Here is a 13,478-nt window from a genome sequence, read left to right on the forward strand (position 1 = left end):
AAATTTAGAACCAGGAACAGATATAGCCCTTGGTTCTCCCCAGACCTGACTGCCCTTAACCAACACAAAAACATCCTATGGCGTTCTGCATTAGCATCGAACAGCCCCCGTGATATGCAGCTGTTCAGGGAAGCTAGAAACCATTATACACAGGCAGTTAGAAAAGCCAAGGCTAGCTTTTTCAAGCAGAAATTTGCTTCTTGCAACACAAACTCAAAAAAGTTCTGGGACACTGTAAAGTCCATGGAGAATAAGAACACCTCCTCCCAGCTGCCCACTGCACTGAAGATAGGAAACACTGTCACCACTGATAAATCCACCATAATTGAGAATTTCAATAAGCATTTTTCTACGGCTGGCCATGCTTTCCACCTGGCTACTCCTACCCCTGTCAACAGCACTGCACCCCCAACAGCAACTCGCCCAAGCTTTCCCCATTTCTCCTTCTCCCAAATCCATTCAGCTGATGTTCTGAAAGAGCTGCAAAATCTGGACCCCTACAAATCAGTCGGGCTAGACAATCTGGACCCTTTCTTTCTAAAATTATCTGCCGAAATTGTTGCCACCCCTATTACTAGCCTGTTCAACCTCTCTTTCGTGTCGTCTGAGATTCCCAAAGATTGGAAAGCAGCTGCGGTCATCCCCCTCTTCAAAGGGGGGGACACTCTTGACCCAAACTGCTACAGACCTATATTTATCCTACCATGCCTTTCTAAGGTCTTCGAAAGCCAAGTCAACAAACAGATTACCGACCATTTCGAATCTCACCATACCTTCTCTGCTATGCAATCTGGTTTCAGAGCTGGTCATGGGTGCACCTCAGCCATGCTCAAGGTCCTAAACGATATCTTAACCGCCATCGATAAGAAACATTACTGTGCAGCCGTATTCATTGATCTGGCCAAGGCTTTCGACTCTGTCAATCACCACATCCTCATCGGCAGACTCAACAGCCTTGGTTTCTCAAATGATTGCCTCGCCTGGTTCACCAACTACTTCTCTGATAGAGTTCAGTGTGTCAAATCGGAGGGTCTGTTGTCCGGACCTCTGGCAGTCTCTATGGGGGTGCCACAGGGTTCAATTCTTGGACCGACTCTCTTCTCTGTATACATCAATGAGGTCGCTCTTGCTGCTGGTGAGTCTCCGATCCACCTCTACGCAGACGACACCATTCTGTATACTTCCGGCCCTTCTTTGGACACTGTGTTAACAACCCTCCAGGCAAGCTTCAATGCCATACAACTCTCCTTCCGTGGCCTCCAATTGCTCTTAAATACAAGTAAAACTAAATGCATGCTCTTCAACCGATCGCTACCTGCACCTACCCGCCTGTCCAACATCACTACTCTGGACGGCTCTGACTTAGAATACGTGGACAACTACAAATACCTAGGTGTCTGGTTAGACTGTAAACTCTCCTTCCAGACCCATATCAAACATCTCCAATCCAAAGTTAAATCTAGAATTGGCTTCCTATTTTGCAACAAAGCATCCTTCACTCATGCTGCCAAACATACCCTTGTAAAACTGACCATCCTATCAATCCTCGACTCTGGCGATGTCATTTACAAAATAGCCTCCAATACCCTACTCAACAAATTGGATGCAGTCTATCACAGTGCAATCCGTTTTGTCACCAAAGCCCCATATACTACCCACCATTGCGACCTGTACGCTCTCGTTGGCTGGCCCTCGCTTCATACTCGTCGCCAAACCCACTGGCTCCATGTCATCTACAAGACCCTGCTAGGTAAAGTCCCCCCTTATCTCAGCTCGCTGGTCACCATAGCATCTCCCACCTGTAGCACACGCTCCAGCAGGTATATCTCTCTAGTCACCCCCAAAACCAATTCTTTCTTTGGCCGCCTCTCTTTCCAGTTCTCTGCTGCCAATGACTGGAACGAACTACAAAAATCTCTGAAACTGGAAACACTTATCTCCCTCACTAGCTTTAAGCACCAACTGTCAGAGCAGCTCACAGATTACTGCACCTGTACATAGCCCACCTATAATTTAGCCCAAACAACTACCTCTTTCCCAACTGTATTTAATTAATTTATTTATTTTGCTCCTTTGCACCCCATTATTTTTATTTCTACTTTGCACATTCTTCCATTGCAAAACTACCATTCCAGTGTTTTACTTGCTATATTGTATTTACCTTGCCACCATGGCCTTTTTTGCCTTTACCTCCCTTCTCACCTCATTTGCTCACATTGTATATAGACTTGTTTATACTGTATTATTGACTGTATGTTTGTTTTACTCCATGTGTAACTCTGTGTCGTTGTATCTGTCGAACTGCTTTGCTTTATCTTGGCCAGGTCGCAATTGTAAATGAGAACTTGTTCTCAACTTTTCTACCTGGTTAAATAAAGGTAAATAAATAAATAAATAAATAAATGCAAACCAGATTGGATGGCATATTGCTGCGGTAGCCATGCTGGTTAAGTGTGCCTTGAGTTCTAAATAAATCACTGACAGTGTCACCAGCAAAGCACCCCCACACCATCACACCTCCTCCTCCATGTTTCACGGTGGGAACCACACATGCGGAGATCATCCGTTCACCTATTCTGCGTCTCAGAAGGACACTGTGGTTGGAAACCAAAAATCTCAAATTTAGACTCATCAAAATAAAGGACAGATTTGCACCAGTCTAATGTCCATTGCTCATGTTTCTTGGCCCAAGCAAGTCTCTTCTTCTTATTGGTGTCCTTTAGTAGTGGCTTCTTTGCAGCAATTCGACCATGAAGGCCTGATTCATGCAGGCTCCTCTGAACAGTTGACGTTGAGATGTGTGTGTTACTTGAACTCCGTGAAGCATTTATTTGGGTTGCAATTTCTGAGGCTGGTAACTCTAATTAACTTATCCTCTGCAGCAGAGGTAACTCTGGGTCTTCCTTTCCTGTGGCGGTCCTCATGAGAGCCAGTTTCATCATAGCGCTTGATGGTTGTTGAGACTGCACTTGGAGAAACTTTCAAAGTTCTTGAAATGTTCTGGATTGACTGACCTTCATGTTTTAAAGTAATGACGGATTGTCATTTCTCTTATTTTAGCTGTTCGGGCCATAATAGGGACTTGGTCTTTCTCCAAATAGGGCTATCTTCTGTATACCACCCCTACCTTGTCACAACACAATTAATTGGCTCAAACACACTGAGGAAATAAATTCCGCAAATTAACTTTTAATAAGGCTTTGTCTGTTAATTGAAATGCATTCCAGGTGACTACCTCATGAAGCTGGTTGCGAGAATGCATTGATTGTGCAAAGCTGTCATCAAGGCAAAGGGTGGCTACTTAGAAGAATCTCAAATATATTTTGATTTGTATAACACTTTTTTGGTTACTACATGATTCCATATGTGTTATTTGATAGTTTTGATGTCTTCACTATTATTCTACAATGTAGAAAATAGTAAAAATAAATAAAAACCTTTGAATCAGTAGGTGTGTCCAAACTTTTGACAGGTTACTGTACATATACGCTCTGGAAAAAGTTAAGAGACCACTGCAAAATTATAAATTTCTCTGGTTTTACTATTTATAGGTATGTGTTTGGGTAAAATGAACATTTTAGTTTTTTTCTATAAACTACTGACAACATTTATCTCAAATCCCAAATAAAAATATTGTCATTTAGAGCATTTATTTGCAGAAAATGACAACAACACAAAAGTAATGTTTTAACTTAGAAAGGGTTCAGAAATCAATATTTGGAATAACCCTGATTTTCAATCATAGCTTTCAGGCGTATTGACATGCTCTCCACCAGTCTTTCACATTGACTTTGGGTGACTTCATGCCACTCCTGGTGCAAAAATTGAAGCAGCTCGGCTTTGTTTGATGGCTTGTGACCATCCATCTTCCTCTTGATCACATTCCAGAGGTTTTCAATGGGGTTCAGGCCTGGAGATTGGGCTAGCCATGACAGGGTCTTGATCTGGTGGTCCTCCATCCACACTTTGATTGACCTGGCTGTGTGGCATGGAGCATTGTCTTGTTGGAAAAAACAATCCTCAGTTGGGGAACATTGTCAGAGCAGAAGGAAGCAAGTTTTCTTCCAGGACAACCTTGTACGTGGCTTGATTCATGCGTCCTTCACAAAGACAAATCTGCCCGATTCCAGCCTTGCTGAAGCACCCCCAGATCATCACCGATCCTCCACCAAATTTCACAGCGGGTGCGAGACACTGTGGCTTCTAGGCCTCTCCAGGTCTCGCACGCACTGCTATTCCACCAAATATATATTTCTGAACTCTTCCTAAGTTAAAACATCAGTAATGTGTTGTTTAAGAACTTATTTTCTTTGCATTATTTGAGGTCTGACAACACTGCATATTTTTTGTTATTTTGACCAGTCTGCAAATAAATGCTCCAAATGACAGTATTTTTATTAGGAATTTGGGAGAAATATCAGTGGTTTATAGAATAAAACAAAAATGTTCATTTTACCCAAACACATACCCATAAATAGTAAAACCAGAGAAACTGATATAGTGCATTCGGAAAGTATTCAACCCCTTCACTTTTTCCACATTTTGTTACATTACAGCCTTATTCTAAAATGTATTTACATGTTTTTTCCTCATCAATCTACACACAATACTCTATAATGAGAGGAAAAACTTTAAAAAAAATAAAAAATGAAATATGACAATTACATAAGTATTTAGACCCTTTTACTCAGTACTTTGTTGAAGCACCTTTGCATGCGATTACAGCCTTGAGTCATATTGGGTATGACGCTACAAGTTTGGCACACCTGTATTTGGTGAATTTCTCCCATTCTTCTCTGAAGATACTCTTAAGCACTGTCAGGTTGAATTGGGAGTGTCGCTGCACAGCTACTTTCTGGTCTCTCCAGAGATGTTCAATCGGGTTCAAGTCTGGGCTCTGGCTGAGCCACTCATGGATATTCAGAGACTTGTCTTGAAGCCACTTCTATATTGTCTTGGCTGTGTGTTGAGGGTCATTGTCCTGTTGGAAGGTGAACCTTCACCCCATGTCTGAGGTCCTGAGCACTTTGGATCTGGTTTTCATCAAGGATCTCTGTACCATGCTCCGTTCATCTTTCCCTCAATCCTGACAAGTCTTCCAGTCATTTCCGCTGAAAAAATCCTCACAGCATGATGCTGCCACCACCCTACTTCACCGTAGGGATGATATTGGCCAGGTGATGAGGGGTGCCTAGTTTCCTCCAGACGTGACGCTTGGCATTCAGGCCAAAGAGTTCAATTTCGGTTTCATCACACCAGAGAATCTTGTTTCTCATGGTCTGAGTCCTTTAGGTTCCTTTTGGCAAACTCCAAGCGGGCAGTCATGTAACTTTTACTGAGGAGTGGCTTCCATCTGGCCACTCTACCATAAAGTCCTGATTGGTGGAACGCTGCAGAGATGGTTGTCCTTTTGGAAGGTTTTCCCATCTCCACAGAGGAACTCTGGAGCTCTGTCATTGTGATCATCAGGTTCTTAGTCACCTCTCCCCCTGATTGGTCAGTTTGGCCAGGTGGCCAGCTCTAGGAAGAGACTTGGTGGTTCCAAACTTCTTCCATTTAAGAATGATGGAGGCCACTGTGTTCTTGGGAACCTTCAATGCTGCTGACATGTTTTGGTACACTTTTCCAGATCTGTGGCTCGACACAATCCTGTCTCATAGCTCTACGGACAGTTCCTTCGACCTCAATACTTGGTTTTTGCTCTGACATGCACTGTCAACTGTGGGACTTTATATAGACAGATGTGTGCCTTTCCAAATCATGTCCAATCAATTGAATTCACCACAGATGGACTCCAATCAAGTTGTAAAAACTAGAGGTCGACCGATTATGATTTTTCAACGCCGATACCGATATCGATTATTGGATGACCAAAAAAAGTAATAATGACAATTACGACAATACTGAATGAACACTTGTTATAACTTAATATAATACATAAATAAAACCAATTTAGCCTCAAATAAATAATGAAACATATTCAATTTGGTTTAAATAATGCAAAAACAAAGTGTTGGAGAAGAAAGTAAAAGTGCAATATGTGCCATGTAAGAAAGCTAACGTTTAAGTTCCTTGCTGAGAAGATGAGAACAGGCATGCAGAGCAAGGGGAACAAGGGGAACAACTACTCCAAGTCTCAGAGCGAGTGACGTTTGAAACTCTATTAGCGCGCACCCCGCTAACTAGCTAGCCATTTCACATCGGTTACACCAGCTTAATCTCGGGAGTTGATAGGCTTGAAGTCATAAACAGCGCAATACTTGAAGCACAGCAAAGAACTGCTGGCAAAACGCACAAAAGTGCTGTTTGAATGAATACTTGCGAGCCTGCTGGTGCCTACCATCGCTCAGTCAGACTGCTCTATCAAATCATAGACTTAATTATAACATAATTACACACAGAAATACGAGCCTTAGGTCATTAATATGGTCGAATCCGGAAACTATCATTTCGAAAACAAAACGTTTATTCTTTCAGTGAAATACGGATATTTAAGTCTAAATATTGCTTTTACATAGCATAATGTTATGTCATAATTATGTAAAATTCTGGAAAATTAGTTCGCAACGAGCTATGCGGCCCAAACTGTGGCATATACCCAGACTCTGCGTGCAATGAACGCAAGAGAAGTGACACAATTTCACCTAGTATTTTTTTTTAACCAGGTAGGCTAGTTGAGAACAAGTTCTCATTTGCAACTGCGACCTGGCCAAGATAAAGCGTAGCAATTCGACACATGCAACAACACAGAGTTACACATGGAATAAACAAAACATACAATCAATAATACAGTAGAACAAAAGAAAACAAAAAGTATATATACAGTGAGTGCAAATGAGGTAAGTTAAGGAAATAAATAGGCCATGCTGGCGAAGTAATTACAATATAGCAATTAAACACTGGAATTGTAGATTGGCAGAATATTAATGTGCAGGTAGAGATACTGGGATGCAAAGTAGCAAAATTAAAAATTAAAAAAATACCAGTATGGGGATGAGGTAGGTAGATAGATGGGCTGTTTACAGATGGGCTATGTACAGGTGCAGTGATCTGTAAGCAGCTCTGACTGCTGGTTCTTAAAGCTAGTGAGGGAGATGTGAGTCTCCAGCTTCAGAGATTTTTGCAATTCGTTCCAATCATGAGCAGCAGAGAACTGGAAGGAAAGACAACCAAAGGAGGAATTGGCTTTGTGGGTGACCAGTGAGATATTTGGTCAATAACAAAAGTTTATCTCAATACTTTGTTATATACCCTTTGTTGGCAATGACAGATGTCAAACATTTTCTGTAAGTCTTCACAAGGTTTTCACACACTGTTGCTGGTATCCTCCATGCAGATCTCCTCTAGAGCAGTGATGTTTTGGGGCTGTTGCTGGGAAACACGGACTTTCAACTCCCTCAAAGATTTTCTATGGGGTTGAGATCTGGAGACTAACTAGGCCACTCCAGGACCTTGAAATGCTTCTTACGAAGTCACTCCTTCGTTGCCCGGGCGGTGTGTTTGGGATCATTGTCATGTTGAAAGACCCAGCCACGTTTCATCTTCAATGCCCTTGCTGATGGAAGGAGGTTTTCACTCAAAATCTCACGATACATGGCCCCATTCATTCTTTCCTTTACACGGATCAGTCGTCCTGGTCCCTTTGCAGAAAAACAGCCCCAAAGCATGATGTTTCCACCCCCATGCTTCACAGTAGGTGTGGTGTTCTTTGGATGCAACTCAGCATTCTTTGTCCTCCAAACACGGCGAGTTGAGTTTTTACCAAAAAGTTATATTTTGGTTTCATCTGACCATATGACATTCTCCCAATCTTCTTCTGGATCATCCAAATGCTCTCTAGCAAAATTCAGACGGGCCTGGACATGTACTGGCTTAAGTAGGGGGACACGTCTGGAACTGCAGGATTTGAGTCCCTGGCGGCGTAGTGTGTTACTGATGGTAGGCTTTGTTACTTTGGTCCCAGCTCTCTGCAGGTCATTCACTAGGTCCCCCCGTGTGGTTCTGGGATTTTTGCTCACCGTTCTTGTGATCATTTTGAACCCACGGGGTGAGATCTTGCGTGGAGCCCCAGATTGAGGGAGATTATCAGTGGTTTTGTATGTCTTCCATTTCCTTATAATTACTCCCACAGTTGATTTCTTCAAACCAAGCTGATTACCTATTGCAGATTCAGTCTTCCCAGCCTGGTGCAGGTCTACAATTTTGTTTCTGGTGTCCTTTGACAGCTCTTTGGTCTTGGCCATAGTGGAGTTTGGAGTGTGACTGTTTGAGGTTGTGGACAGGTGTCTTTTATACTGATAACAAGTTCAAACAGGTGCCATTAATACGAGTGGAGGACAGAGGAGCCTCTTAAAGAAGAAGTTACAGGTCTGTGAGAGCCAGAAATCTTGCTTGTTTGTAGGTGACCAAATACTTATTTTCCACCATAATTTGCAAATAAATGCATAAAAAATCCTACAATGTGATTTTTTTTCTCATTTTGTCTGTCATAGTTGAAGTGTACCTATGATGAGAATTACAGGCCTCTCATCTTTTTAAGTGGGAGAACTTGCACAATTGGTGGCTGACTAAATACTTTTTTGCCCCACTGTATATCTGCTGGAGCGCGTGCTACGAGTGGGTGCTGCTATGGTGACCAGTGAGATGAGATAAGGCGGGGCTTTACCTAGCAGAAACTTGTAGATAACCTGTAGCCAGTGTATTTGGCGACGAGTATGAAGCGAGGGCCAACCAACGAGAGAGTACAGGTCGCAATGGTGAGTAGTGTATGGGGCTTTGGTGACAAAAGAATGGCACTGTGATAGACTGCATCCAGTTTGTTGAGTAGAGTGTTGGAAGCTATTTTATAGATGACATCACCGAAGTCGAGGATCGGAGGAATGGTCAGTTTTACGCGGGTATGTTTGCCAGCATGAGTGAAGGATGCTTTGTTACAATATAGGAATTTTGGATTGGCGATGCTTAATGTGAGTCTGCTTTTTTCACAAATGGCTTTTGTTAAATCATCCCCCGTTTGGCGAAGTTGGCTGTCTTTTTAAGGAAGAAATAGTCTTCACACAGTTTGCAATGAGCTAGGCGGCCCAAACTGCTGCATATACTGTGACTCCGCTTGCGCAGAACGCAAGAGAAGTGACACAATTTCCCGAGTTAAAAGACATTCATGTTAGCAGGCAATATTAACTAAATATGCAGGTTTAAAAATATATACTTGTGTATTGATTTTAAGAAAGGCATTGATGTTTATGGTTAGGTACACGTTGGAGCAACGACAGTACTTTTTCGCAAATGCGCACCAATTATATGCAACGCAGGACACGCTAGATAAACTAGTAATATCATCAACCATGTGTAGTTAACTAGTGATTATGATTGATTGTTTTTCATAAGATAAGTTTAATGCTAGCTAGAAACTTACCTTGGCTTCTTACTGCATTCGCGTAACAGGCCGGCTCCTCGTGGAGTGCAATGTAATCAGGTGGTTAGAGCGTTGGACTAGTTAACCTTAAGGTTGAAGATTGAATCCCCGAGCTGACAAGGTAAAAATCTGTTAACCCAACGTTCCTAGGCCGTCATTGAAAATAAGAATGTGTTAACTGACTTGCCTAGTTATTAAGGTGTGGGACCTGCAGATTGAAAGGTGCAGCTACACACTGCGCAGCCACACTAGTGTAGACAGTGTAGAGTTCCTCCTCTGCTCACCTCCTCAGCTGATAAGTCCCTGTCCCCATGGGACACCTGTGTACTCAAGACACTCTACGCAGCTCCATTAACCATGCTTCCTTCAGCCCCGCCGGCAACTTGCGAATCTTGTTGTGCTTTCATGCTATGTGACATCAGGACGTGCTCACCATAGAGAGTCTAGCAACGAGGTGGATTTCAGCCCGTCTTGCCGGATGCTGGCGATTGCAGGGCATGACGGTAAGGTGAGGGTGGTGGATCTGGTGTCCTCACAGGTGGCGGGTGTGCTGAAGCACGAGGGCGCTGTGCAGTGTTGTTTTGATCACAAGGGGGAGTACTTATTGTCAGGGGCATCTGACGAACAGATGTGTGTGGTCATGATGGATAAGATAAATCATTAGAGAGTTAAACATACACACAATCAATGTACCAAATAAGGACCACTAACCATAGCTCATTGCAACAAATCTTGCCTTTGTATGAACAATAAAAAAACTTTGATGCATCGTGTGCTTCGGTGTGTATTTCTAGAAATTAAGTACAACAAAAACATTACCACACCAGCAATAAATCAATATCATGGTTGAGTTACAGGATTTATTAGAAACAAAAGAATCCAATGATACAAAAGTTTTGAGTGCGGTCTCACATGAGGAAGTAAGTGACCATCTCTAAAGCAGATGCATTGTCACACGGTAACTAGTTAACAGCGGGTAAACACAAACGTCCTGGGGTCGGACGGCTCTTACATCATGCCCAGCTTGTACTCCACCATGACGTGGGGCTCACCCATCATCTCACTCTGGGCTGGATCTGCAAGGAGATGGACACAAAATGGTGGTGAACATGGTTGTTCACATCAGAAAAACAACATAGACGTGAGTTCTCATCAGCTTCACTTCAACTGTGTTCCCTGTTGGCTTTAGTTCCTGATAATTTTTCTGCTCTCCTCCTTTGTAGAAAACCTATTGTTAGTGTGTCTTACCGTTGAGGATGTCCTCAAAGCTGATGCTCTCATCGTTCCCTTTGAGAGTGTCCAGAGCCAGGTGTGAGCTCTGCAGGAATGGCAGGCGCTGGATCTGAGATGGGGAGGAAAGAGGGAAGGTATATGTTGGAAAGTTATTTATTGCAATTGCTCAGACACTGTTCCTTGTTTTCAATGAAGATCAGAGATATGCTATTGTGTGTGAGATAGTGTGTGTATACCTGTCTGGCTGCCCTGTATTCCATCTGTAGTTTGAGGGGAGCGTGGAGGCCCTGGATGTTTCTGAGGTTAGAGAAGTTCATCTTGTCCTGGTTCAGCTGAAACTGCAGAGAGAGGAGAAAACACTCAATGCTGGAGCTAAAGTAGCAGAGATGGTTAGGAGATAAATGCCTGAAGACTTGTATTAACTCCCAGAAAATATGCATAGACTGTAGCTCAGTAAAACAGGACCTTGTGTGTCAAATGTGTTGGTCACTCACATTCTTTTCTGAAAGCTCCAACGCATGGCTGGGAAGCAGCTCATTTTTCACACTGCTAAATCTGAGAGAAAAACAGAGGGAGAGGAGAAAACGGCAGTTATATCAAAAACTGATAGTTTAGCTAGTTACATACTTTGAGTTAAATGAGTGTCCAACACAGAGACAGTACTCTCACCCGCTCCTGAGTGTGTCCTGAACGCCATAAGCCCCAACCTGTGGACCCATGCCCGTCACCGGTACACTGTCCTTCAGCTGTGATCTGAGTCCACGGGTATTCTGGTGACGAACAACAGAACACAACTCGATTAGAATTATAACAGAGGCATAGTAACACTTTACTGCAACCCAAACAACCAAGTTAACGTCAGCGAATTGCTACATTGTTAGTTGTCACGAAACAAAAGACAGGCCGGATGATAATTGGCGCGTTGCTATGTAGCTAACGTTAGCTAGCTAATGGTCTAACCTCACCAAAGGTGATCGTGATTTATTTTAGAATGCATTGTTTTTCATAAAAATTACCCAAACGAAGCTTGGCAGGTGGGTTGTCTGCTTTGATGCCTCACTCAATTAGAAAGTCTGTGTGTTTTCGCTGGCGCTGTAGTAGTCATACAATAATACACATTGTCATTATTCACTTTTTTTCTCGAAATCATTTAAATTGGAAGAGGTAGTGAAGAGTTGAGGCGTTACCATACATTCTAAATTAGACATTCACCCACTTATGGAAACACCATCGCTATCAGCAAAGAATATTGGAATTATGGCCTATCCTGTTAGCATACAGCCACTGCTCTGCCTGTCCCGTCCTTTCCGCCCGTCTCGCTCTGCTTGCTTCTCCAGCTTCTGTTGAGGCTTTCGGCTTCTGATTTGTTTTTCGCGTAAATTAGATACATTAACCAAACAGAGATATCTAGCTAACGTTGGCTCCCTCATCGCTGCTAGTTAGCGTTAGCTAGCTCCTCGCTCACTGGCACGAGTGACTAAGTTACTCGAAATCAAAACGTCTCTACAAATACAGCTAGTAATAAAGGTCCAGAACCCCACGATTCATTGGTATTTCATATAAACAATATAGTTAACTCGCACAAACATCAACTTTACACATTTACTGTATTAATTAAACAACAAATGTTGCTAATATGATAGCTACCATTGTCGCTCTGATGAGGCTGTTTTCACTTTCAGTTAAAAAAAACTTCCGGTTGGGGTTGCGTTAGTTTTACGACACATCCGAATCAGATGAAAGAAATGCAACCAGGCTAGTAGAAGGAAATAAAAAAGGAAAGTACGTTTACCGTTGTCTAAACTATTGTTGCATTGTTATTTACATATATTAGTATATGGTTTATAATACTGTATATACAGTTAGGTAGATTTGTCTTTATATATGAATTCAGTTTCAAACATTGTAGGTTGGGGGTATAGCTCAGTGGTAGAGCATTTGACTGCAGATCAAGAGGTCCCCGGTTCAAATCCGGGTGCCCCCTCATTTTTGTGTGTCCTTCTTTGAGTGATAATTTGAACATATTTTGCAAGACTCAGAGGAATTACATTCCTCCAGTCATGAATATACCTGCAGAAATGTGAAAAAACATTGTTGCTTTGGGTACACTGCATTGCAGCTGTCTCAACGAATTGAGGCAACTCAATATTAGGAAGATGTTCATAGGTTTAACATTTCGACGCACATTGTGTCTGGTTTACCTACATCTGTTGTCCTTGGACTTATTACAATTTGTTAAATGGTGGTGTAGAAAAAATATAGAATCCACACTTATGACTATAAATATATAAAATGTAGTATCAACATAAAGTGACATTCACCACTTTGCTTAATTTCTCTTCACATTTAATTGAATCTCACTGCATACGGTCATGGTTTAGTAGTCTCTGTTAGTCTGTATTGCAATTTTCTGGTCTGGTCAGTGATATAGTCAGTCAGCCAGCCATCAGTCAGAGAGATTGGCCTGGAGCGTTCTGACTTGATGAGGCTGGAGGATACGGAGCTGACTGAACTGAGCAGCACTTCCTAACCTGTATGACCATATTAGAGACACATTTTCCCTCAGACTACACATATCCACAAAGAATTTGAAAACAAACCCAATTTTGATAAACTCCCATATATACTGGGTGAAATACCACAGTGTGCCATCACAGCAGCAATATTTGTGACCTGTTGCCACAAGAAAATGGCAACCAATGAAGAACAAACACCATTGTAAATACAACCCATATTTATGTTTATTTATTTTCCCTTTTGTACTTTAACTATTTGCACATCGTTACAACACTGTATAAAGACATAATATGACATTTGAAATGTCTTTATT

The 13,478-nt window shown here is 42.1% G+C and overlaps 1 protein-coding gene and 1 non-coding gene across 3 annotated transcripts; one reads left to right on the top strand and one right to left on the bottom strand.

The window, feature by feature from the left end:
* Positions 1 to 10,255: 10,255 nt before the first annotated feature.
* Positions 10,256 to 12,407, bottom strand: LOC110535446 (proteasome maturation protein). 2 transcript variants are annotated; one of them, XM_021620439.3, is made up of 6 exons: positions 12,296 to 12,407; positions 11,318 to 11,418; positions 11,143 to 11,203; positions 10,885 to 10,986; positions 10,664 to 10,757; positions 10,256 to 10,491 (listed from the first exon to the last, which is right to left on the bottom strand). In XM_021620439.3, the coding sequence occupies exons 1-6, from the start codon at positions 12,296 to 12,298 to the stop codon at positions 10,424 to 10,426; spliced, it is 429 nt and encodes a 142-aa protein (XP_021476114.3). In that variant the 5' UTR covers positions 12,299 to 12,407; the 3' UTR covers positions 10,256 to 10,423. The 2 variants fall into 2 exon arrangements, with proteins under 2 accessions (XP_021476114.3, XP_090045814.1); XM_090189688.1 differs by having other exon boundaries at positions 11,665 to 12,332.
* A 153-nt stretch (positions 12,408 to 12,560) lies between these two features.
* trnac-gca (transfer RNA cysteine (anticodon GCA)) lies at positions 12,561 to 12,632 on the top strand. Its single transcript has one exon. It is a non-coding gene; the product is annotated as a tRNA-Cys (tRNA).
* Positions 12,633 to 13,478: the final 846 nt, after the last annotated feature.

The sequence above is a fragment of the Oncorhynchus mykiss genome, chromosome 11 (assembly GCF_057628025.1).
Source record: "Oncorhynchus mykiss isolate SJ-2025 chromosome 11, ASM5762802v1, whole genome shotgun sequence".
Taxonomy (NCBI): domain Eukaryota; kingdom Metazoa; phylum Chordata; class Actinopteri; order Salmoniformes; family Salmonidae; genus Oncorhynchus; species Oncorhynchus mykiss.